This window comes from Lissotriton helveticus, chromosome 7, assembly GCF_964261635.1.
Source record: "Lissotriton helveticus chromosome 7, aLisHel1.1, whole genome shotgun sequence".
NCBI classification, from domain to species: Eukaryota; Metazoa; Chordata; class Amphibia; order Caudata; family Salamandridae; genus Lissotriton; species Lissotriton helveticus.
The window spans coordinates 1,590,538,001-1,590,564,069 of NC_136068.1; the positions used below are offsets into that span (position 1 = coordinate 1,590,538,001).

A 26,069-nucleotide genomic window follows, 5' to 3' on the forward strand; every position below is an offset into this window, starting at 1 on the left:
CAACATCCAGGCGGGCACAGGTGGGTGCCAACAAGCAACCAGCCAAGAAACAAGAGGAGAAACAAGTAAGACAAACCAAGCCATCAACACAGGAAAATAACCCTTCTGGAACACCAGATAGAGGACCAAGCCGAACGGCAGATAAAGGGCAAAACACCGCAGCACAATGCCGCAGCGGCCCAAGAAAACGCAACAACGGAATCCAGCAACACCAGGAAGAGCGGGGAACCTGCAAGGAGGAGTCCATACCCTCCCAGTTTAAGACAGGGCTATCCAATAGCTACAATACCCTAACTTAGGGTAGGACACGTCCCAAGAAAGTATGGGAACCACTCTCAGGGAAGAAATCCCGCATCGGAGAACAAACTATAAACCTGCGGCAGAAACCACAGAAGGCTTAGAAAGCAGTCAAAAAGTATACTCTTGCCAAACAATGGGGGCTGAACCAGCAGCCAACTAAAGAAGCGGGCCAACCAAGGGACCCCGAGGGCACTGCACCTCTCACAGAAAGTGTAATGGGCACTCCAAACACCCGAGTCCAGGAGCAGGTCGGAGAACACCCCCCATAAAGTCCCGGGGGATCAAAAGCAAACCCCCCCCCCCCCCCAAAAAAAACAGCCTATGGAGGAGGAGGAGGGCGAAGGCCCGCAAGAAGACGCTGAATGGCACAGTCTGCATGAGTGTTAAACAGAAGGACCCCGTCAAAGGGTAGGTCAACCAGACATCACGTAGCCAAGCATGGCGACAGAGCCACAGAAGTGGCCATAGCACGGCCAAGAGCATTGGTAACATCCAAGGCCGCACGAAGAATAAATTCGGCCAACTCCCTGCCATCCAACACATAGCCCCGTAGTTCAGCATGGGCACCCTCATGAGAGACACGAGAAAGAAGGAACTCCACAGAGTCCCACAGACTGGAAGTAGCCCTGGTCAACACACACAAGGTGTTAAGCGCCCGCAGAACAAGTTACTTACCTTCGGTAACACTTTCTCTGGTGGATACAGTATCTGCCTGTGGATTCCTCACCTTGTGAATATCCCCTTGCGTCAGCAACATTGGGAAATTCTTTTTGTAGCTTTGCGCTGACGTCACAGAGGCACGGCATCACGCGCGACTCCGCTGACGTCACCAACTCCATAATAGGCCCACGCCGGCGTGATGACATCAGTTCCGCCCTTTTTTCCGTGCCTTCGAGGCACACGGACAGACCGACAACAGTAGATATATACACAGTACACACAGTACACAAGTGTCAAGATAACACACATAGTGTGAAACCAATGCAGAAAAGCAATTGAAATAAAACTTTTCCTTCAACAATAAAAATATTAACATTACAGTAACTCAGGTATAGAAGAGTGGACAACGGGGAGACGGGTCGGTCAGTGAGGAATCCACAGGCAGACACTGTATCCACCAGAAAAAGGGTTACCGAAGGTAAGTAACTTGTTCTTCTGATAGATACATCTGCCAGTGGATTCCTCACCTTGTGAATAGAGTCCCACAGCAGTCCCCACTCCCGGAGGAGGGTGTCCACTCTCCTATACCAGACAATCTTTGAGGACAGAGCGCGCAAAGTGGCCGTCCCTCATCACCTCGGAATCCAAGCAGTAATGCAAGTGTGGAGAGAGGCCCAAGTCGCCGCTCTACAAATGTCCTCTACAGGTACACCCCTGGACAAAGCAGATGTAGAAGACTTTGCCCTAGTAGAGTAAGCTCTTATACCCTCTGGAGGTTCCTTACCCGCCAGGGCATAGCAGATATTAATGCACAGGGTAATCCATCTCGATAGTGTGCGCTTGTGCACCGCCTTCCCTTTCTTACAGCCGGCAAAACCAACAAAGAGCTGGTCATCCACACGATAGTCTTTAGTCCTATCGAGGTAGAAGCTCACCGCCCTCTTCGGGTCCAAGCGGTGAAGTCTCTCCTCCACCTTGGAAGGGTGAGGGGGAGGATAGAAGGTAGGGTGGGTAATGAACTGCCCTAGATGGAAAGGAGTTACCACCTTCGGCAGGAATGAAGCCCTGGTCCTGAGTACCATTTGTTCAGCATGAGTGGACAAGAATGGGGGCTTTGAACTAAGAGCTTGAAGCTCACTTACCCTCCTTGCCGAGGTAATTGCAACAAGAAAGACCATTTTAAAAGACAACAGCCTCAAGGGACACTTGTGCAATGGTTCAAAAGGCGAACCCATTAAATAAGTGAGCACAAGATTCAAATCCCATTGAGGAACAATAAAAGGAGTAGGAGGGAATGTATTCAAAAGGCCTTTTAGAAACCTCAAAACAATAGGAGATTTAAACAAAGACGGCTGATCCGGCAAACAGAGAAATGCCGATAATGCCGATAAATAACCCTTGATAGTAGCAACCGCAAACCCTTGCTGAGCCAAGGAAAGCGCAAACTGAAGTATATCAGATAAACGAGCCCTCAAAGGATCGATGGACTTCTCCCCACACCAAGCAACAAATTTAGACCATCTGTAAGAGTAAATGGACTTGGTGGAGTCACGCCTGGCCGATAAAATGACATTAACCACATCGAGCGGGAGAGAAAATGAATTCAGGTTGCCCCGTTCAATCTCCAGGCATGAAGGTGTAAGGTCTGGAGGTGGGGGTGTAGAACCTGCCCCACCATCTGAGAGGAGGTCTGCCCTGAGAGGGAGACGGAGCGGCGGGTACGAGGAGAGGTGGAGAAGATCTGTATACCACACCCTTCTTGGCCAATCCGGGGCGATCAATATGACTAAGGCCCGGTCTCTGCGAATCTTCCTCAGAACCCGAGGAATCAAGGGTATGGGAGGAAACGCGTAAAGAGGTTGTGAGCCCCAACTCAACCGAAACGCATCTTCCAGTGCTCCCTGCATCGGAAACTGGAGACTGCAGAATGACAGGCAGTGCAGGTTCTCGTGAGTGGCGAACAGGTCCACCTGAGGAGTTCCCCACGTCCGATAGACGTGACGAACCACCTCCGGATGGAGCCTCCACTCGTGATCGGCTGAAAATTGCCGACTGAGACTGTCCGCACGCACGTTCAGAACTCCGGCCAGATGATTTGCCATCAGACAAATCTGATGGTCCTGAACTCAGGACCAGAGACGCCGAGCCTCTCTGCAGAGACACTGCGACCCCACTCCTCCCTGCTTGTTGACATACCACATCGCGGTCGCGTTGTCCGTCAGGACCTGAACCGACCGACCACGAATTCCAGAAGGTTGATATGAAACAACCTTTTGTCTGGAGACCAAAGACCCTTGATCTCCAGATCCCCCAGATGAGCACCCCACCCTAGAGTGGATGCATCCGTTATTGCCGTGGCCACCGATGGAGGCAGTTGGAAAGGCTTTCCTTGAGACAAATTGCCCTCCACGCTTCACCATGACAGATCTGCCGCAGTTTCTCTGGAGATCCTGACAGACTCCCTGAGATCTCCATTGTGTTGAAACCACTGCCTGCGGAGGCACCACTGGAGTGCCCTCATGTGCCAGCGTGCATGGTTGACCAGCAGAATGCAGGAAGTCATCAGACCGAGCACTTTCAGGACTGGAACGACCGCTCCATTGTGAAATAAAGGAATCATCTCCTGTATGTCGCGAATCCGCTGTGGAGGAGGGAATGCCCGACATACAGTTGTATCCAGTATCGCACCAATGAACAGGTTGCGCTGTGAGGGCACCAGGTGAGATTTGGGTACATTTATCAAAAAACCCAACCTGTACAACAACTGAGTTGTGACTTGCAAATGATGGAGCACTTTCTCTGGAGATTCCGCCTTGATTAGGCAATCGCCCAGATAAGGGAATACTGGAATCCCTGACCTTCTGAGATGTGCAGCCACCACAGCCATCACCTCGGTGAAGGCTCAGTAGTAAGACCAAACGGAAGGACCGCAAACTGGTAGTGTTGCGACCCCACCGTAAAACGGAGATACTTCCTGTGCGACTTCAGGATCAGGATATGAAAATACGCATCCTGCAAGTCGATCAACACCATCCAGTCTTCTTCCAGCAGCGCCTGAAGAACCTGTGCAAGGGTGAGCATCTTGAACTTTTCCTGCTTCAGGTAGAGGTTCAAGACTCTGAGATCCAGGATTGGACCAAGTCTGCCATCCTTCTTGGGAATCAGCAAATACCGAGAGTAGCATCCAGACCCCTTTCCTGCTCCGGAACCACCTCTATTGCACCTTTTCTTAGCAACGCCAGGACTTCCTCCTGCAGGAGCAGCAGATGGTCCTCCGAGCAAAAACCTTGGCAAGGAGGGTAGTTGAGAGGGAATTCCCGAAAGGGAAGAGCATACCCATTCTCCACGAGATTGAGAACCCAAAGGTCTGAAGTGACCGATTCCCAATCCTGTAGAAAATATGTAAGCCGGCCCCCCACTGGACCCGCATGATCCGGAATGGCGGATCTAGGGATGCTTTGCTGTGTTGGGAGGGGGGTGGGTAGATGGAGAGGAAGAGGAGGAGGAGGAGGAGGCTGGACGACCTCTAGGACGAGCTCTTTGCCTGCCCCTGTATGACTTGTACAGCAAATTTTGCTGCTGCTGCGATTGTTTGTAGGTCCAAAAGGAAGACCTGCCAAATCCTCTGAATCTTTTTCCCACAGTACCCCTGGACTGTAGGCCCAAAGATCTTGCCGTCGCTCTGCTGTCCTTAAACCTCTCTAAAACGGCGTCAGCCCTTTTCCCAAATAAACTGGACCCATCAAAGGTCAAATCCATCAAGGCAGCCTGAACATCCGCAGAGAATTCGGAGGACTTCAGCCATGTAGCTCTCCTGGTGGCCACTGAAGATCCCATCACTCTCGCCACCGAGTCCGCAGTGTCCAGCCCACTCTGAATGACCTGCCTAGCAGCAGCCTGAGTGTCAGCAATCACCTCCTGAAAATCCTTCCTATCCTCCTTCAGGAAGCTTTGGAACCAGCTGTTTGACTGAATCCATCAATGCATGGATATAGCGTCCCATAAGACAAGTAGCATTTGTTGATTTGAGCACCATACTTGCCGAGGAAAATACTTTTTTCGCAGCCTGGTCCTGCTTCTTCGATTCCTTATCCCCAGGAACCTGTGGAAAAGCGCCCGCAGATTTTTTCGAGCAGACAGCCTGCACAACCAAGCTTTCTGGTAAGGGGTGCGTGGATAAAAAGTCCGGGTCGCCAGGCGCCACCCTATATCTTCTCGCAAAAGCCCTCGAAACAGCAGGGGCTCTAAGCGGTCTTTTCCAAACCTCAGATATAGGCTCCACCAAAGCATCATTGAAAGGGAGCATAGGCTCGATAACAGAGGTAGGTGAATGAAGGACCTCTGTTAGTATATTGGACTTATACTCTGCAGTAGGTAGTGTTATGTTCAACAATTCTGCAGCCTTCCATATAACTACGTGATAAGGTGTCACATCCTTAGAAGGGGCATCAGACACAGAGGCCAATTCCCAATCAGGAGACAGCTCAAGGCCACTAGCCTCTCTTAGATCGTCGAAAAGATCCTCCGAATCCTGCAGCTCACCGTCTTCTATGTCTGCATCATGGAACCTCTGCTCTTCCAGAAGCCTCTGGGCCTCACGCCTCGACCTCTCCTTCAGGAATGACGTCGACGGATCCGGAATCGACTCCGCCGAAGCCGGCATCGAACTCGAAGCCGGAGGGCCAGACCGCTGAACACGAGGTCGGATCGGATTTGGTATCGAGGGTATCGGCGTCGATGGTCTTGGCGTCGAAGGATTCGGCGGCGCAGAGAAATGCCAAGGCGGCGTCGAGCCGGCATGAATAGCATAAAAGGCGCAGGAGCGTAAGTCTGGGGAATACCCAGGTTGTATGCCAATGGACCCGTGGGACATAGCTCTGGAATACACTCCATACATAGCATTCAGGAACTGAGTAGGGTCCTGACTTGGAGCCGGAAAAGCTGGATAAGAGCCCACAGGTTGCTCTCGAGGGAGCGGAGTCTTCTCGATTTCGACCTCTACCTCAGGCTGGTGCACCGGGGTCGACGAACCAGCAGGCAACGGAGCCTCCTCTTCTCCTTCTCCCTCACCCTGCTGGACAGGTGAATGAGATGGAGCCGGAGAAGGATTCGACAACGGCTTTGGTGAATGAACAGGCAAATCCGCAGGCAAAGCCTCAGCCTCGGAGTCATGAACCTCTGGAGTCGGAGTCACCACATCCTTGCGAAGTAACTTCACCTGCGACTTCGGTCTCGAGCTCGAGTCCTTCCCAGAGTGATGTCGAGACTCATGACTTCTGGTGCTTCTTCTTTGATGACCTTGAAGCATGCGCCAAAGACTACCTCGAGTGCGACCTCGAACGAGACCTAGACCTCGACCGTTGAGTCCGTGACCTCGATCTCTTCTTGTTCTTCAACTTGGCAACAAGGAGCTTTGCCTCCCTCTCACGAAGTGCCTTGGGATTCATCTTCTTACAAGAAGAACATTCTTCGACGTCATGGTCCGAACTCTAACACCAAACGCAGCACCCATGCGGATCCGTATTCGACATCTTGCCGCATTCTCCGCACAGCTTGCATCCGGTCTTCTTTGTGGACATCTCGACAGGAGACAAAGAAGCAAGAAGACACCGAAAAGAACAAACAGTAACAAAGTTACTAAACAGCTACAGAGGATCCCTCGAAAACCGTTAGCGTCGACGTCGCGGAAAAAAGGGAACTGATGTCATCACGCCGGCATGGGCCTATTATGGAGTCGGTGACGTCAGCGGAGTCGCGCGCGATGCAGTGCCTCTGTGATGTCGACCACGTCGGCGCGAAGCAACAAAAATAATTTCCGAATGTTGCTGACGCAAGGGGATATTCACAAGGTGAGGAATCCACTGGCAGATGTATCCATCAGAAAGGCAGCGCTAGACGAAGCGAAGACATTACGCCCCCATGAATCCAACCACCGGGCCTCCAGAGACGCCACCACAGGGAGACACAGAAAGGCATTCCGCAGAAGAGAGCCTTGAGTAGAAGGGTGGAAAGACAGACAGGGTCATGCGGAGCAGGGCGGTGACAATGCAGATTGTCTGAGGCACCGGATCACCTGTGGCAGGGCGCCCACAAGGCCCCATCAGAGAATTGTGGAGTGACGCTTCAAAGGGAAGGAACAACTCTCCGTCCACCAGAGCCCTGGTGGAGAACTTCCAAAACGTTGTCCGTAGGAAACGTGACCGGTTCACCCATCCGCAGAATACCAGCGGCTGTGGAAATAGCCCGAACAAAGGCAACACGCCGTAGGGCGCAGCGGAGGAGAAAGTAATTCCTCCGTGGGCGACGGATGCAGACTCAGCCGCCCATCCCCATGTCCAGGGGGAAGTGGCCAGCCCCGAAATAGTGGGGGGTCCACAGATGAATGGGGAACCTGAGGGGCCCCAGTGGAAGGCGGAGAGGCCGGTGGAAAAGCCATCTGCGAGCCACAAAATGAAGAGTTCGAGGATTTAGGCCGTGGGGACAGCGAGGAGCCCTCCCTGGAAGATGCCGGTGAAAAGGCAACAATAAGGCGCCCTGTTTCCGGGGAGGAACACACCAACAGATGGCAGACCTCTGGAGAAGACGAGACCTCAGGGGACGACTTAAGAACCAGACGCCAGCGCGGCTCCGTGGAGTCCGCCACCGGCGCCTGATCGACGTCGATCGGCGCTGGGGTGGGTACTCGTGGTGCCGGGTCGACTTCTGCCACCACGTGCTCTCCAGGAGGACGGGGCTGGGTCGGCGCAAGAGCGGCACCGAAAAGGAGCCGGCTCGGCCCAGACGGGGCAACCATCCGTGTCGAGGACCGAGAGGGACTTGGGAAAGCACCCCAGGTCTCTGCCTCCACCCGTGACTCCACCGGAGCCGGGGAGGAAGGCTCCCGGTGCCGAAACGGCGCCGGCTCGACCTCTGGTGAGGCAGCCGCCTGCTCAGAGGATCAAGGGGGACTAAGGGGCAAGCCCGGAGTCCTCCTGCGACACCATAGGGAGCCCCGCAGGGATTTACGACGAGGCAGGGACGCCAGGCGCCTAAGAGGAGGGCCCCGAAGGACCGCTCCTCGATGACACCACCCTCCCTAGACCTGAAGCCGAAACCTCCGGAGCTGGAGCCGCCGACGACTCCGTGGAAGTCCCCGTGCGAGGCAAGGGATCAGTGGACGTTTCAGGAGGTGGAGGAAGGGCCAAAGAAGCCTGCAGCGCCGCAGCGTAGGCTGTCATTTGGGCCCTAGTCGCCTTTGCATCAGGAAACAGTGGTTAGGAAGGCGACAGGCGGGGGCGCATGGCCCAGGGGGAGCCTGCGCCCACCGCGGAAGGAGGACAGGGCCTCGGAGATAAACTGAAGGACCTACCATCCGGTGAGCCACGCCCTTGGGGCCGCGGCGAAAGACAATGTAGCAGACGAAACCGGCGTTTCTTTGCCTCCGAGGTAGGGGCCGAACGCTGGGATGACACCGACCTGTACAAGCACGCCGATAGCAACTTCATCCGATGCTCCCGCCGTGACTTAGGCTTAAGGTGCTAGAAGGCGTCGCAACTCTCCGAGTCGTGGTGCTCACCCAGGCACCACATGCAAATTGGGTGAGGGTGCGTCGCCAACATGGGGCGTGCACAGTAGGTACAAGTTTTGAAGCCCGAAGGCATTCGCACACAGTTCCACTTAACCCCAAAGAGTGTAAAAGAATACAACGTCCGAAACAGGCCAGGACCCAATCCGGATCCGTGTTGAACGCGGAAAAGACAAAAAACTGACGTAGGGGCGCCGGGGTGGGACTTATGTATCCTTGCTGACGTCGCGGATGACGTCAGGGCGGAGTCACGTGTTGCTGTCCCCCCCCACGGCACGCAGAGATGCTGTGGCAAAAAGTTTTCCGGATCCAGTCTCACGCCTGGGGATAATTCTACGTTATGGAATCTGCAGCTAGTAGTATCTATCAGATATATATCTAAAAGGGTAATTGCTCTGCTTTCTTCAATCAGGTGGCTCATGTAACTGGTGGTGGGACACAATCGCTATCCAGTAACCTCAATTTTCCTGGGGCCCTGGACTTAACACCTGAAGCTACTTTATTTGTTTTTGTATTGGCAAACATTCCTCAGCTTAGATCTGTTTCACTAGAAAACTATTCTCAGTTGAAAAACAAAGTTGTACATTGGCTTGAGTCCAGAACCTTGAAAAACAAGGAGCGGGCCCCCCTACTCCAAAGAGACGGCGCACCGACAGACTGAAAAGTCAAAAATGTATTCTCCGTTTTGAGATTCTTCATTAAACACACATACACATTCAGTTATATGCTGAAGTCATATACAATCGCCAACACCTCATCAAGGGAACACACTAACTCAGGATGTCAAGGCAATTATAGAAATATATAATAAAAATCCCACAGTGATTTGATAAAAACATACAATTAAGAACGTTCCAAAATATATTCAATATGCCATAAAAATATATAATATATTGCACTTTAATAAATCATAAAAGTTCCAACAACCCCCTGGAAAGGAATATAACGAGACACTCAAATTTTAAAGATAAAAATCAGTGGACGGCCAGAGAGGGATTACTGACCCCTGACAGGAGTATCCTTTTTTAATAGAACTCTACTGTGACACAGTGGTATCTAGTAGATACGGAAAGTCATCCTTGAAGTATCGGCCTCATTTAAATATGGCCGGTAACTGAATCGGTTGGCACCGGTTTTATGAGAAAAAATCTTTTTTTTTTTATAAAGGAAAGGAGAAGATTGAAATATACGTTTGACCTGATGAAGGTGGTCATATTGATTTAATCCACCGAAACGCGTTGACGGTGGGATTTCAGTTACATTCATCAAAGACAGAAAGAAACAAAGAAAGAGAATTAATCCCTCTGGTGTGCTGTCTATTATTGCAAATTAACAACCGAATGACGAAATTTGAGTGTCTCATATATCCCCATTTAGATGAATGCAGTTATATTCAAAATTTCGCATGGAGCCGGCCCTCTAGGACCGACTTTGGAGAAATCTGATCATGGACATTCACAAGATCAATCTCTTCCATCATAGATTTTGCATTCAGACTTGGTAACAGACCATTAGCAGCAATCCTTAAGATTTACAAAGCAAAATCTGTTTCTGTTGCCTCTTATGGAAGTGACATCTGGAGGGACGTTGATGTTTCTTGTGAGAAGTTAGCCTGGCATATGATGTCCACTAGTTCTCGTGGGCACCTTGCTACAGTCAAATCTACCCTTATTGATGGTGGTTGTAAAGTCAACCTTATAGAAAGCTATCCTAGTGGTAGCATGAACCAGCAGTCTTCCGGATAAGACATCATTAGGAGAGTTAAGCAAATTGTTTTACCATATATAATCCCTTGAATACCAAATGAAAGGTCACCACACAAGGTATATATCAAATATATATGTATTTAATCTAAACACAACTCCTCTGCGCTCTTTATGAGGTCAGAGGTAAAAGTACAATACAAGTCACACAGTTAATATACGATAAGTTGCACAGTATACGTTATGCTAGGGGCCTCACAAACCATATACTAAGAAAGTGGTATAAGTACCACGTGAGAGTTAGAAAGCAGGCCTGGGGCCTGTGGAATCTCTGGGGCTACACTAAACAACTAAAGGTTAGGAAGAGGGAGGCCCACGGTAGACGCATGCAGTATCTAAAGACAGACGTGGGTTACCATTGACTTTCTATGGGAAACGAAGTTACAAATATGCAATTTAAGGACACTTTCGGATGGACTAGGATGGAACCCTTTTAAACGAGGACATTTCGATAGTCAAGACCCACGGGAGCACCAGACTACTCGTGTTACCTCACCCAGGGAAGCCGGGTGCATAGTTGTCTTTTCGTGTCAGGTTTCGTCGTCGTTTTCTATGGAGAGCTGCAAAGAAGTGCTGCAGGCAACCAGAGGAAAAGTGTCCGGGTGGATCCAAGGGTGGATCGGTGATGTGAAGAACCTGAAAGCAGAGGGGACAGAGTCTGGGTCACTAGCCAGTGACCAGGAAGGTACCAGGAAGGAACCAGGCGATGTCGGGTGCTTGAAGATGAAGAAGGTGAGTTTGTCTCTTCAGCCACGAGGTCCAGGAGGCATCAACGATGCCCAGGCGCTGGATTCGAGCTGTCCCACGATGGATCTAGATGACTGCGGTGTCGGTATCCGGATTGGACCCCACAAGCCTTGGCAACCGTAACCCACACAGAATGTCGAGATTGGCTCTGTTGCAGACCAGCAACGCCTGTGGCGCTTCTCCTTTTCAGGGAAGCTGGAGCAAGCCTGGATCAACCAGGAAAGCAAAGTAAATTCAAGATGGCGTCTTCAGGGGGCTCACTAGCCAACGGGCAAAGAACCGGGAAGACGTGTCAAGCTCAAACACAAAGGCGGGGCCCACACGACACTTGCGGTGTGGGGGCCTGGGCTTCGGTGCAATGGTGCTCGGGGCTGGGACTTCTCATACCCCAATGCACAACTTACTGAGGCTTCAGGAAAGGAGTGCAGGTAGCAAAATGCAGGATGTCCAAGATGACCGGCCCCACATCTCTCGTGTCTGGCACGGGTCTCAACTTTGCTGTGGATGTGGATCGGGGTCAGAGAAGTCTCGAAGTCCAGTTCTTTAGTCGCAGAGTCTTCGGGTTCAGACGGGAGCCTTGAAACTGCAGACCGGCGAAGTTGCTGTTGGTGCCTGGTCAGAATGGAATGTCGAAGGTCCAAGATATGTCTTTCAAAGATTCGTCCAGAATAATCTAAAGTCCCAGGGACACAGCTCCTATACTTCTACTAAGAAAGGGGACTGGATTACCTGACTAGGTCCCTCCTATGGGTGGACCTGAGAAGGGGGTGGTTACACCCCTTTCCCTTTGTCCAGTTTCACGCCAGAGCTGGGGCTGGAGTGCCCCAGCAACTGGTTTAAACCGGGCTATGCATGGAGCACCTTGTGTGCCCCAGGCAGTGTCTAGATGCATTCACTGAATGCAGCCCTCCCTGCCCCAATACACAAAACCCCTGTCTGGGGAGATGCTGGCACCTCCCTGGACAGGAAACCTATTGTCCAGGCCTCCCCTGCCGGAGTTTCCCCCAGCAACAGGAGGTCAGACTTGTGTCTGTGGCAGCAGCATCCATTTTGTGATGCCGAGGCTCTGTTTAACTTTAACCGAGTAAAGCAGTAACTTACATGTCTTTTCCCTCTAGAAGGGTGGAATGCTACCCCCGCGGACAGAATTGGCGGGAGGGTAGTATTCCAAAGTGTTTGACACCTTACACTACATGTTTTGACAAAGCCAAACCAAAGTTAGCATTAACCGCGAGGATAATAATGCACTTAAGAGTATATGGTATGGCTATATCATAGAACAGCTATAAGGAGATGGTTCCGAAAGCTGCAGAGGGGCTCAGCTCATGCTAGGGCACCCTCTCACATAAACCCAAGCACTCTGCCTCCAGGATTGTCGAGGCCTACCATAGGAGTGGCTTATAGGTGTATAGGTGTCTATATATAAAGGCAGATATAGGTGTACTATATCTAAGTAAGGGGTGATTACTCCACCTTACCCAGGCTGTGTGAACAGACCTGTGGTGTCAGTTTGGAAGGCAAACCAGGGGTGGCACAATACATGCTGCAGCCCCTGGTAGGCCTAGGGTACACCTATGCCCTGGGTACCTATGGTACACTATACAGGGGCTCACAAGGGTGACCCAGTAACCAATCTGGTATGTACCTAAAGTACATGGTATCAATTTAGAGAGAGAACAGCTGGGATGTGGGTCTGATTAGCAGGCCCACAGCCACAATAAAGTCGTAAAACTAGAGAATCACAGCAAAAAGTGGGGGTGACCATAGGTAGCAGACCCTACTCTCCTACATTTCTCCTCTCCAAACTGTAGAAAATATGTTTTTAAACAGACTATTATTTCTTGCAAATGGCAATGCTAGTTTTATAGCGAATGGAGATTCGGGTGTGGATTTTCTTACAGATATACTGAGAAGGCACCCCTTGATACAGTGGATTTCGGTATGACAAACCTGAAGCAGAATTGAACCGCATGGTAATCAGAGATTGTTTTTAACAGGTCTAATAGAATCCCTTGGTTCCTTTGTATTAATAGAATCTTCACAGAATTGTTGATTTTTAAAAATCCAGAAAAGCTTGTGAAGGCAGAACTGGTGTGGTCAAAAAAAACTTTTATTGACCTTTCCGGGTCTCTGCAGGAAAGTTCAGAACTAGCTAAACCATCTTTTAGATCTCACATTGTTATTAACTTCGCCCACCCATGAAACTTATTTAGATCTAGGAACTCCCTCTCCTTACTGTTTTTACTGACTAGATTTAGATTACATTTGATTGATCATTTGCTATCAGTTCCAAAAGGGTGGCATAAGGATTTTCCCCAGAACCCTGTAGCTGTGATCAGGTTTCAAAATATTTTAAAACAGTCTGTCGATACAAGATGATATGTTTAAGGAGTATACAATTTACATTGACAGATACAATAAAATAAGATTGTGAAGGTAGCCAGGGTTACAACAGAAAAAAAGAAGACTTGTTAGCGGACTATATTTTCAAGAGGCAAAATGTGTTTTTTGAGGAACTGAATTATAGAAATGAGTGTCCAGCTCAGATTTAACTGCGAAGGATATTCCACAGGATTGGTCAGGGGGCCTAAGGAGGTTGTGAGTATACAGAGTGAGGTGTGGACTGAAATGTGGTGTGAGAGTAGATGAGAGCTTGGGGGAATATAAACTTGCTCCAGATGCTTCGACCAGAATAAGCCTGCATGAGGCAGGTGAGTGTCTTGGATGTTGAATAGAATTCTTGACGTAAATAAATGCACATTTTGAGGTGTATACTATGCTGCATTACTTCATCTGGCTCATCACTGTAATTAGTGATTGATGTTCTGAAAGGAAAAATAAATATTTATAATATTAAGTAGCTGAAAACTGGCAGCTGTGCCTAAAGTAAAGTCGTGGAGCTAAACCTTTCAACAAGTTTTCTCACGGAGGACAGGGACTGGGGAATCTATTGAAGGGAGAGTTAGGAAAAGAGGAATGTAAGAGTTGGAGCCAAGAAAGTAAATTACCTTTGCTTTCAATGACATCAACATAATGGAACAACAAGGCAATAGATGGAATGCTTGAAATAATCTCAGCCACTGGCAATCGCTTGGGTCGCATTTGATTACATCCACCACTCTAGACAAAGGCCCACCTTACACTAGCCAGTACAGACTATGCTCCTGATGGGAACAGTCTGTCCAAACTGCCAGGCAAGGCCCCCTTCTACTTGGTCTCGTTGGTAAGGTATAGCTTGAGCCCTAGCAGACATTGATCATGGAAGCCACGTTTGGAAATACCCGTTGGCCCGGCTTGGCAGTTCAGGATGGACTGTTCATACTGGAGCAGAATTATATAGTTGGTTCTAAGATGAGGTGACCTGATAGGCAAAAAAACACTATGGACTAGGATGCCGACTAGAGTAATTACCAGTGGCTAAGATTAATTCAAAGATCCCACTCATCACTTTTCTGTTTACTTCAGGTCAATATAATGGAACCAGGGCATGTGAGGCAGTTGGAGGGTATAAGCCTGATTTCTGTATCATCACTGCTGAGGTGATCAGAGGAACCAAAGATTGCAGTGATGTGCCAAACAGAGCTGATGAAGAGGAAAACTCCGAGAAAGGCATTGGACAGATCCCTGTGCAACACAAACTTATATGGGGCTTATGGATAAATTGGAAACTACCACAGTGTTGTGCACTCGCCATGCGAGATTTGTGTGGTGATCAATTTTGTTTCAGCACTGGTACGATAGCCAAACATTGGAAACATTTTGGGTAAGAGCTGGAGAGGAGTGTGAGATTAAAGAGAGAGGAAAGGAGAATTAGAACACTCCAGGAGAAATTGAATAATCCCAGTTTGTTCAACTCACTTGAGTAGATGGTCTCTGCTGAGTTGTAACACAAGAACAATAAATACAGATGAACAGTGCATAGCTATTGGAGGACTCCTATTATTTGCTGTAAGAATACGAGCAAGGGATGTCCTTGAAGGAGGGGATCACTGCAGAACAGTAAGAGAAAAGGTGAACTGTCAATAGAGAGATTCTGCTCAACAGGTCATTGTGTTTTTACTGGAGGATTCTCTGTCTGACGGAGAAGAATAATCATATAGCAGTTGAAACTAAAAAAATCCAAGTCTGGACAAATTAGTCACTATCACAGTGTGGGGAAGTTACAAAGTTAGAGAGAGGATGAGTACATTTATTTCTACCTGCAAGCTGCCTGCTTGTTTTCACAGAGTCAGCCACCAGGGGCGGTTTCTATGTTTGTTCATTTTGGTCTATTCAGCAGTTTCTCTCGATGAATACCCTGTTACGAATTCAAGTGGTGTGGGAGACTGATGTTTGAGCGTTTGAAGTGGTTGCTAGAATCAAAAGGAGGGTAGATTTTGAACGGGGAGGAATGTATAAACATGCACCGACTGAGATGGTGCACAGGCATCACTTACCTACTATGGTATTAGCTTTTTTCACTGTACTGCTGTGGAGTCTGGCGATGCGGCTCTGGCTATATGGACCACCGATGGACTTGGAGGTTGTTATGCTGTTTAAAGAAATGGACAAAGGGTTAGTGGAGATAACAGTGAACAGCAGCCGATATCCACTTCCAGGGGTATTCATCAACGAGAAATCAGAGAAACAAATTTCCTTTCGGCCTCACACAAGACATCAAAATCATTCTAGATTCAGGAACGGTATAGATATTCAAGCTACCGAACTGCCAGTCATAGTACTTGGGCAATTGCTTCATGAGGGTGATTACATAAAATTAGACTGAGGATACAGTATGACTGATGCCCTGACCTTTAATGGAAATGTGTAGATAAAGAGGGAAGGGTTTGATATATATATATATAACTTAATAGAGTTAAGAAATTCACTATAAATCAAAGAAGAGCTACAGACATTTATCAGTTAAGTATGCAAAAAACACAAATGTGCTCATGTTCAGAAGGGGTCAGAGCCATGACTGGAGTGGTGTGGCAACATCTGGTGACAGTAGGGAGCCATTTCATGGCAGTTTTCAGAATCTAACCTGGCACCCTGGGGTATTTATATGATGAGGCATCCGTGGGAAGAAGTATCAATTAGAAGTAAGGCAACCCATCTAGCTCTTGTATTTTAACACGTTAAGATAATTTGGACAGTGAGCAGTCAAAATATCGAAATTTTAATACCGACCTACACTAATATAGAGTAGGGACAGAATATCGAAGTCAAGAATATCGTTGACCAGAATATCGATTGCAAGGTAAGTAATATCGAATATCGAAGTAAGTAATATCGATGTAAATAATATCGTTAGCAAAAATATCGTTAGCAAAAATATTGTTGTAAATATTATCAATTTTTTTGTCATGTATTTAGTATGCATTTTATATGTTTTTTCATAATTTTTAAAAATATGTATTAAATGCTTAGAAAATAGTCATTTTTTGAAACATTATTTTTTGCGTTTTAGTATTGGAGTGGGTTGTGGGTTTATAGGGGAATAGGTTGGGAAGTAATTTAATTATAATTAATTAATGTTTTTATTTATTGTTATTGAATGTTAATTTATTGTTAATTATTATTGGTAATTAGTTTTTATTGATTGGTTAATTTATAATTATGTTAATTATAATTATTGTATATTAATTTGTAGTTATTGTTAATTTATTGTAAATTAATTGGTAATTAATTTTTATAAACTGATTAATTGATACATTAATTATGTTATTTTTAATGTGTAGCGGGTTGTGGGTGCATAGGGGAATAGGGTGGGAAGTAATTTAAATATAATTAATCAATTAATATGTTTTTATTTATTGTTATTGATTAATTATTAATTGGTAATTACTTTTTATTAGTTGGTTAATGTTAAATTACATTAATTATAATTGATTTATAATAACTTTTTATTGTTTGTTATTGTTAATTAAATTATTGTTAAATAAGTATTAATTGGTAATTAATTTTTATAAATTGATAATTAAATTAATTGTGTTATTTTTTATGTGTAGCGCGTTGTGTTTTTATAGGGGAATAGGGTGGGAAGTAATTTAATGTTATTTAAGTAAATACTAATTTAAAGTTATTTATTAATACATTTTTTGTTAAATTATTAATATATTATTTATTTTATAAAAAATATTTAATTGTTAAGTATGTTAATTTAACTCCTACGCTATCCAACACTTTCCCTACTGTTGCACTCACTGGAGTGGGAATAGTTATTTTAACACCTACGCTATCCAACAATTTCCCTACTGTTGCACTCACTGGAGTTGGAATAGTAATTTTTACCCCAACGCTATCCAACACTTTCCCTACTGTTGCACTCTCTGGTGTTGGAATAGTAATTTTTGCCCCTACGCTATCCAACGCTTTCCCTACTGTTGCACTCACTGGAGTGGGAATAGTAATTTTTACCCCTACGCTATACAACGCTTTTCCTACTGTTGCACTCACTGGAGTGGGAATAGTAATTATTACCCCTACGCTATCCAACATTTTCCCTACTGTTGCACTCACTGGAGTGGGAATAGTAATTTTTACCCCTACGCTATACAACGCTTTTCCTACTGTTGCACTCACTGGAGTGGGAATAGTAACTTTTACCCTGACACTATCCAACGCTTTCCCTAATGTTGTAATATGTGGAGTAAGTATATATATTAATTTATATGTAGATGTTTAATTAATTTTATTATATGTATTAGTTAATTTTTTTAATATGTTTTAATATTTATATCTATATATTTTTAAAATGTGTATTTACTTATTTTTACGTTATTAAAACATTTAAAAAAAATGATATTTTTAACATCGATATTTGTACTTACCTTTGTGTAGATATGACTGATATTTTTGTCTTCGATATTTCTGTTTCGATATTATTGTAGGTCGATTTTTTGTATGTCGATATTTTGTCAGACATTCAATTTGGACAACTGACTGAAGAAAGAGCTTCTAATATTCAAGACTGTCTGGTATTCTCTGTTTATTTTCATCAGCACTGTTATTTTGATACCCAATTGATTTTTCCGTAGTTTTCTTATTTCCTCTACTACTGATAATCCCAACATTTGTTAAGGCTCTTACAATTTGAAATGCATGTAAAGTTAAAGACACGTGTCCCATAAAAATGGCTTCATTGTGCTACAACACTAACTACTCTAGTAGGAAACTTTACTTGACCAAAAGAGATGGATACTTGGCCTTTGAAGACATTTTTTTGCCTGAACCGTTCAAAAACAGCTCAAGAGTAAAGTAGTTGAATATTTAGGGCCAAGAGATAACTCCTTTCTCTTTGCCTTGGATTCCTATGCTGATGGATGTGCTGGATCTTTGAGGAGGGGATTAGGCAACAACACAAGAATATGCATCCCATCTCTATGTAGGTGAGCAGCCACTGCCCGAGATAAATTAGCAATCAGGGTAGGGGCGTGGCCAAGCCGGTGACCAAGATAGCCGCACGGCATTGAAGCTCTGCCAAGCACTGCCTGCAATTTCCGCTCCATTGAACAACCCACCCGTCAATTATGGGCACATCACTCCTTCCCGACCTTGTCCACTGCTGCGGAGGTTGTAATTCATGGGGCCGTGAATAGCTAAGGCCTCCATCCTGCTTTTCTCTGCCGTTGGAGAACATGCAGGCTAGCCTGAGGGCGGGGCCACAGCGTGTCTGGTGGCCATGGCAGGAGATTGCATCATGGGGTTGTCGGACGGAGCCCCATCTGATGCAGAACTCTCGGTTGGGTTGCACCTCCGTAGTTGCAAGGTGAGGCACTGCAGGCACACACCCGGCCTGCTGCGCGCAGGGATCCCGGGGCGTGGCTCCCGCCTGGGGTGCTCCGGGCCCGCTGTGCTGCCGGAGCTCCCTGCCAGGCCCAATTGATGCAGTGGCCCGCAGGAGTCATTTCGGGCCCTTGGGATAAGATTTGAGTCTGCCCTCATCGGGCGGCGGCCCTCCATAGAGGTTAGGACCTACCTGTCTGTGTGTGAACGTAACGGCAGTGAATAGGCCGCAGTAAGCTACATTGCCAGGCTACACTATGATCTCCTGCTCCCTCCCTTTGCCTCCAACTGCTAGATCTAGAAGACGTCGCTAGCTGATTCCAACGTTGCCACTGTTGGGGCCTGAGAACGGACTTGCCTCCAACTTGCTATCTTGCCTGCTTGGCAGCTTCAGTCTGGTCCTTGGCTACATCGTGGGTGCGGGTTGGGGTGCCTGATTATGTGACTCTGGAGCTGGGGCAGTCTCTCATTTCCTGATTACAGACAACTTATCACCCCTGGTGATGCAGACTGACCCAGCAAATCTCTGCGTTTTTTACTCAGCTTTGCGACACGATCCCCATTGTGTTGTCTGCACCATATTTCCAAGCTGACTTTGAATACTCTGCCTTTTGCGGAGCCCAACATCATCCAGTGCCATTATTTACTGTTCCTCCTTCTGCCACCTGTGCATCTGCTGCCTGGCTATTTCCCTCTGCATAAATATCCACTGTGGTTACAATTGATCTATGTCTGATTTAGTGGTTTCCTTTCTGGGTATAGGAAGCATGTTTCCTTTCTTTGTTCCCAACTTTTAATACTTTGAATAGTACTGCGTACAAATGTGGTTGGGTTTTAAGCCTTATGTGTTTTTTTGATGTTTTTAATATTTTTGCAGTTTCAGAGACTGTGAGATTTTTATTAAATTGATTGTGTTCTGTGATTTATATGGTACCGATGATCTTTGAATACATTTGTATCCTTTTTAGATTTGTTTTTTGATTATATCCTTTTTATGGCAAGTGTGAATCTATTCAAAGGGGGTTCTTTTTATGACTAAGGTATTTCCCTCTGCATACTTGTGCTTGGCTGCTCCTTTACAAGCTGCCCATTACTACAGTTTGTTCCAGCGCTCTTTCCTTGGCAGAAACCGCACACATATTACAATGGGACATGGAGACCCCAGGCAAAAACAGCTTGTCCGCGCGAACCAGCTAGGACCCTGCACTATAAACGCACGCCCTCTGATTCCACTTGTGCCTAGGAACATACAATGGCTGATACTCCGTCAGATGGCACTGCCGCAATTATGGCCAAATTTTGAGCCGGCTTTAAGTCCATTGACTCCAGATTTGACAACCTAACCCGATGTTTCGATGCCATGTCTGAATGGCTCAATCATCATAATTGGAGGCTTGATGGTGCTTGGCGCAGAATCTTAGAGATCGAGGATGGCAATTCTGACACAATGAGGCACCTTGAGCGAGTGGAGCGGATTCTCAAGACAACTGCAGCTAATAACAATGATTTGGAGGCGAGATCTCGTCGTGATAATATTCATATAACAAACATTGGAATCGACCAACACGTGACAAATGGATGTCTTTGTGGAACACCTCTTGGCTTTTTGACAGGAAGTCCTTCACTGATACTTTTGTGGTTGAAAGAGCACACCAAATACTTGATCTCAGGCCAGTCTCTGGGGCGTAGCGCACTACAAATGGCTCGGGACGAGGGATCGCTGCAATAGCTGGCATCTACAATTTCATTATATCCCAACTATACTTATTTGTTTCAAGAGGCCGGTCACAAATGTACTGATGTTAAACACACTCTCCAAAAGATGGGGCTAAACTATGGGATTTTCTATCCTGCACATCTCTGGGTGGAACTTGATGGCCGACACCACACTTTCAACACTCCTGCGGATGCTGAAAGGTTCTGCAAGAAGCACGCTTCTGGCGAACCCCCACCCAGCACTAGTCCCGGTTGCTGCAGCTTCTGCTGACCTGGTGCCTGGGAAACACTCCTTGTAACCTGACCTATGCAATTTGTTGATTTGTTGATGGCCGGCACCACATTTCCAACACTCCTGCGGATGCTGAAAGGTTCTGCAAGAAGCACGCTTCTGGCAAACCCCCACCCAGCACTAGTCCAGTTTGCTGCAGCTTCTGCTGACCTGGCGCCTGGGACACACTCCTCGTAACCGGACCTATGCAATTTGTTGATTTATAAATATGATCAACTTCCGATTGGGGCCACACTCCATTTGATTATGCAGTACATTGTATTTTGCCATGCCATCTCTTCTCAAATTGCTCACTTGTTCAATTACTTTTGTCAATATTCAATTATTGTTGTTTCAGGGCTTTGCTCATCAGGGTGTTGTCAACCCTCCATGGTGAAATGAAATGTAATGAAGTAGCACTTATAAAGCGCATGGTTACCCGAAGGCATCCCAGTGCTAGGGTCGAACCGCAGTAGACTTGGGCAGTCAGTGTGGAAGAAGCCAGGTCTTAAGCTTCTTACGGAAAGTAGAATGGTCTGATTCTTTACGCAGATGGAGTGGCAGGGTGTTCCAGAGTTTGGAAGCATTATAGGAGAAGAGACGTCCGCCACTTCTGGACCTCCTAATTCTGGGAACAGCCGCTAGATAAAGATCATTAGAGCGAAGCTGCCTACCCGCTTTATAGGGTCGGACAAAAGATGAAATAATATCTGGCCCCTTTTCCCCCATCATCTTATGGGTAGTGCAAAGAGCTTTAAAATGAACCCTTTCCTGAAGAGGAAGCCAATGTACACCACTATGTTTGTAATTTTGCTTTCTCTTGGGGCTATTTAGGTTCTCCAGCATATGTTTTGGCTGGAGTAGGAGTGGGGTACTCTTTTTTGTTGTTGTACTACCACTTGTTGAAGCCTTGCTATTGCCATGGTGCGCGCACTAGGTTTACCCTTTCAAGCTTTAGTCATATGTAATACTGTTCTTAAACATTATGCCTCAGCCACTAGTAGAAACATGGTGTTTCCACTCTCCTGCATGCCATGTAATTTTAGAGGTTTGAACAATCCTCAAAAGGGGAAACAGGTCCTCTCTTAATTACGCCACTCCAGGAGTCCTTCAGGAGACGCCCTTGGCTCCCAGACTGGACTGTAGGTAAGCATCTTCCTGGGTTATGCATTGCCAGTTTTCTCACTATAGTACCTACTCAATTTCAATTCAATTCAATTCAAAAACTTTATTCGATCATTGATTAATGATCATAAAAGTACATACATACATAAGTGATAAAACATGAGGATATATCAAATTTTAAGTTAATCACATATCAAAAAAGGTGCTTTTCCTCAAACAAATCGGTTTTAAAATAAATACAGCAGTAAAAAAACAGATGTCCTGTGAATCAAGTCCAAATAAAAGCCCCATGGCCGATACAATAGTGGATACATTATATTTTTTGAAAAGCGGTTTCAGATATATTTTTCGGAGGTGAAGATAGAGAGGGCATAACAATAAAAAGTGCTCCGTACTTTGTTTTGTGGTCCCATCACACGGACAGGGGGCAGTAGTATAGGTCTTCATTACAGGATAAGCGACAAGCAAATGAACAATCCCCATCCGTAATCTTGTCAATACATATTGGTGGGATCGGATAGTGACCAATTTAAAATATCCTGAAAACCCCATTTCTTCCTTAGTGTATCTGTCGTAAAAAACATGTGTAGAGAACTGGGCAATAGCTGCGTTACGCTTCCCCATGCTAACCCTCAAAAATTCATGTTTAAGCTCACTCTTCGGTATATCTAAAACACAAAAAGGGTTATCACGCACAGTAAGATTAAAAACATCACTAAATGTTCGAATAATATAGTTAAGCCAAGGGATGCGGGAACATTTGTCCATATGAAGACAGTCTAAAATAATTTTTCTTGTGAAACCAGTCTGTTCCTTAATCCATATAGATCTCCATACTAACAGGTGTCTTAATCTGATCAAGTCAGATAGATGTTCTAGACCAACCTCCTGATGGATCAGCTTTGTTGAGGCAGAAGATGGTAAACACAGGAGTTTTCTTACAAATTTGTTTTCCTCAACCTGGAGCATGTTGTTATTACAATGGCCCCACACTCCTGAGCCATATAGGGCCAGAGCAACACATTTATGGCGGTATAAGTACAACATGTCTGGTATCCGTCTTGAGCCTAACTTGGATGCGAACTTAAATATGCCAAAAGAACACTTGGCCATTTTGGCTCTTACATTAATCATTTCAGGTGTCCACATCCCCCCTCTGTTAAAGGTGATACCTAAATAACCAAATTTGTCCACCACTTTTATAGTTTGGTCCATAACTGTAAAGGGCCTTAAGTACCTACTCAAGTGGGGTGTGCATCTTGCTACATAGCAGTGTCGCATGTCAGCTGATTTGGCCTGTCTCGGACCCCGCTAGTCGAGACTGGTTTGTAACGGGGAAGTTGGCAGGTCGAATAGTGTTACTAGTCAATGTATATATGCACCAAACACTGACTCCCCCGATTTCTTTGCGGATTTATTTTCCCAACTCAGCTAATACCAGACTGACTGTATTATATTGGGCGGCGACCTTATCCTTACTCGGCAACCAGAGCTTGACTCCACTAGCTCTACAGCTATTGCCCAGCCTCATTCTTTAACGATCTTCACAGACCTTCTTGGTGCATTTCATTTGTCAGACGCAAGGTATCATAAATTTCTGAGATAGCGAGAGTATACTTTTTTAGTCTGCCACGCTCAACGTGTGGACTCACATTACTCATTGGTACATGTTCTAAGGCGCTCTTTTATGGTTACACACTATTGCATACTTCTCCTGCACGCTGGTGCACGCTGGTGGTTTATGCTTCTGTGGTACTCGCATTACACACACTTGTAAAAATGCCTATGGTTCGGCAATGACAATTTCCTTCTAGCGCACTATATGACACAGTCTTTCACTCGGTTCGAGAGGCTATTTAATTTATTCCCATTAACATTGGTTCTGTCGAGATCCCCTCTACTCTGTGGGATGCCTTCAAGGCCTATGCGAGAGGAGTGTGTATCTCAAAGCATGTGGGGGTGCTTCATATTATCTGTGCTGGCCTTGCTAAGATAGAGGAAAAGCTCCGGGCACTAGACTCTACTGACGGGGCAGTCACACTTCGATCAGCTCCATTATAGATCGAAATTAATGCACAAGTTCTATGACCTCGCCCAACGTGGGGTTGCCTTCCCGGGAAAATATACAAGAGTGTGTCTGTATGGTGAGGATGAACATCCCGGCCGATCACGGGCTCATCTGCTTCGTCCCTCTGACCATGCCACATATGTAACTCACTTGCAGCGGACCGGATAGCACTGACGACTGATTACTAGAAGGCACTTTACACGTCTTGCCCGGGTGCCGGAGAAGAGGCACTGACCAACTAGACTGAAATTGCCATGGTGTGGCTTCAAACCGGTCAACAGCAATTCCTTGCCTCCCCCATCACATGTGAGGAAGTCTCCACACTTTGGGAAGCTGTCATTATGATTATGCTTAAGCTGAACAGGCCTCCTTTCTACTGCTCAATGTACTGTCCATTGTACCTTTTAAATTTTGACACTAAAATACTGGCCAAGGTTTTAGCTACCCGCCTTTCTTTATTAATGGATTGTATAATTTTCCCCATGCAATCTGGCATGGTACAACACTGTTCCACTTCAATCAACCTTTGCACTTTATTTGCAGTGATCAACCAAATATCCGCTACCGTCCCCTTGGTAGTTGCGCTATTAGATGCCAAAAAGGCATTCAATTTGCTCAAATGGTCTTTTCTCTATGAGAAATGATGGATTTAGGCCCAGCTCTCTCAACTGGGGTGAATGTTTGACATTGATCAGAATTCTGTCCATCAATTGTTCTTTTTGCATTTGTCACCCAGAGTGGGACGGGTATGCCCAGACGTGGGTCCCGTGCTCTCCATGCCACTGGAGTCAAGCTAGCCTGGCTGATAAGGGGTGTAGCCCCATGAAATCAGTCCCAGGATGCTTGTTTCCAGTCCAGGGAGGACCTGGCATGGCAGTTTCGGCTGGAATGTTCCCATGGGGAACAGGGTCAAGACAAATTTGCATATGGCTGGTTCTCATGGCATGGGAAGCAAAAAAATACCCGCCACCGTTCCCTCGGTAGTTGAGCTATTAGTAGCCAAAAAGGCATTCAATTTGCTTGAATGGTCTTTTCTCCATGCCAAAAGACGGATTTAGGTCCAGATCTCTGTCCTGTGGTGAAAGTTTGATATTACTCAGCCTTCTGGCCATCAATTCTTCTTTTTGCATTTGTCACCCCGAGTGAGATGGGTGTGCCCCGAAACCGGTCCCAGGATGCTTGTTTCTAATCCAGGGAGGACCTGGCCTGGCAGTTCAGGCTGGACTTGGAAACAGGGTCAAGGCTAATTTGCATATGGCTGTGTCAAAACTGGAATGGCATGGGGAGGGGTAAGAGTAAAAAGAAGAACAGTAGAAAGAGAAGCAGAAAGAGGGTCAACAGCAGGCATATACAGTCTTAGTGAAGGGCCTTCTGGCCGCCAAAATAACATTGCATACTTTGGGAGGAAGGTCAAAAGCCATCAACTGTCGCCGCTCAGTCTCCACACATGGAGGCGAAGAGTTGACAGGTTCGGGTGAAGGACCCTCCCCTGGTGCTTTGACAGTAAATCCTGCCAAAGGGGCAATCCGATCGGAAGATCGATGCTCATTTTCAGAAGCTCTGGATACCAGACTCTCCTCGCCCAGTCCGGAGCCACAAGAATGGCTTGGGCCTACAGCAGACCTGAACTCCCCCCCACAACAAAAGGCATCGCAGAGCGATAGCCGCCTTGGAAACTCCAACGCACAGTATTGCCGACTCTGTGCGTTCTCTTGGAAGGCGAACAGATCTAAAGAAGGTTCTCTCCACTGCTGAAATAGACCTTGCACACCTCCGACTGGAGATGCCATTAGTGATCCGCTAGGCATCGACGGCTGAGTTAGTCCGCTCTGGCGTTCAGAGAACCTGCCAGATGTTGAACGACCAGGGTTATGCCCTGCTGTTCCAGCCATGTCTAGAGAGGCAGGACCTTTCTACAGAGGGTCCACGACCCCACCTTGGCCTGCTTGTTGAAGTACCACATAGCGGTGGTGTTCGTGAACACCTGCACAAACTTACCCTTGACAGAGGGAAGAAATGCTTTCAATGCCAACCTAATCGCTCAAAGCTCCAACAAATTGATGTGCAGTCCCAACTTCACTGGGGACA

At 46.6% G+C, this 26,069-nt stretch overlaps 1 protein-coding gene across 5 annotated transcripts in view; it reads right to left on the reverse strand.

Annotated features, from left to right (window-relative positions):
- The window catches only part of LOC144770552 (kinesin-like protein KIF18B), a 411,545-nt gene that overhangs the window by 84,096 nt on the left and 301,380 nt on the right, over positions 1 to 26,069 (reverse strand). For all 5 annotated transcript variants that reach the window (XM_078655159.1, XM_078655158.1, XM_078655157.1 and 2 more), the window contains one exon: positions 15,471 to 15,565. In XM_078655159.1, coding sequence (XP_078511285.1) covers positions 15,471 to 15,565 — 95 coding nt within the window. The remainder of the gene's footprint in view (positions 1 to 15,470; positions 15,566 to 26,069) is intronic.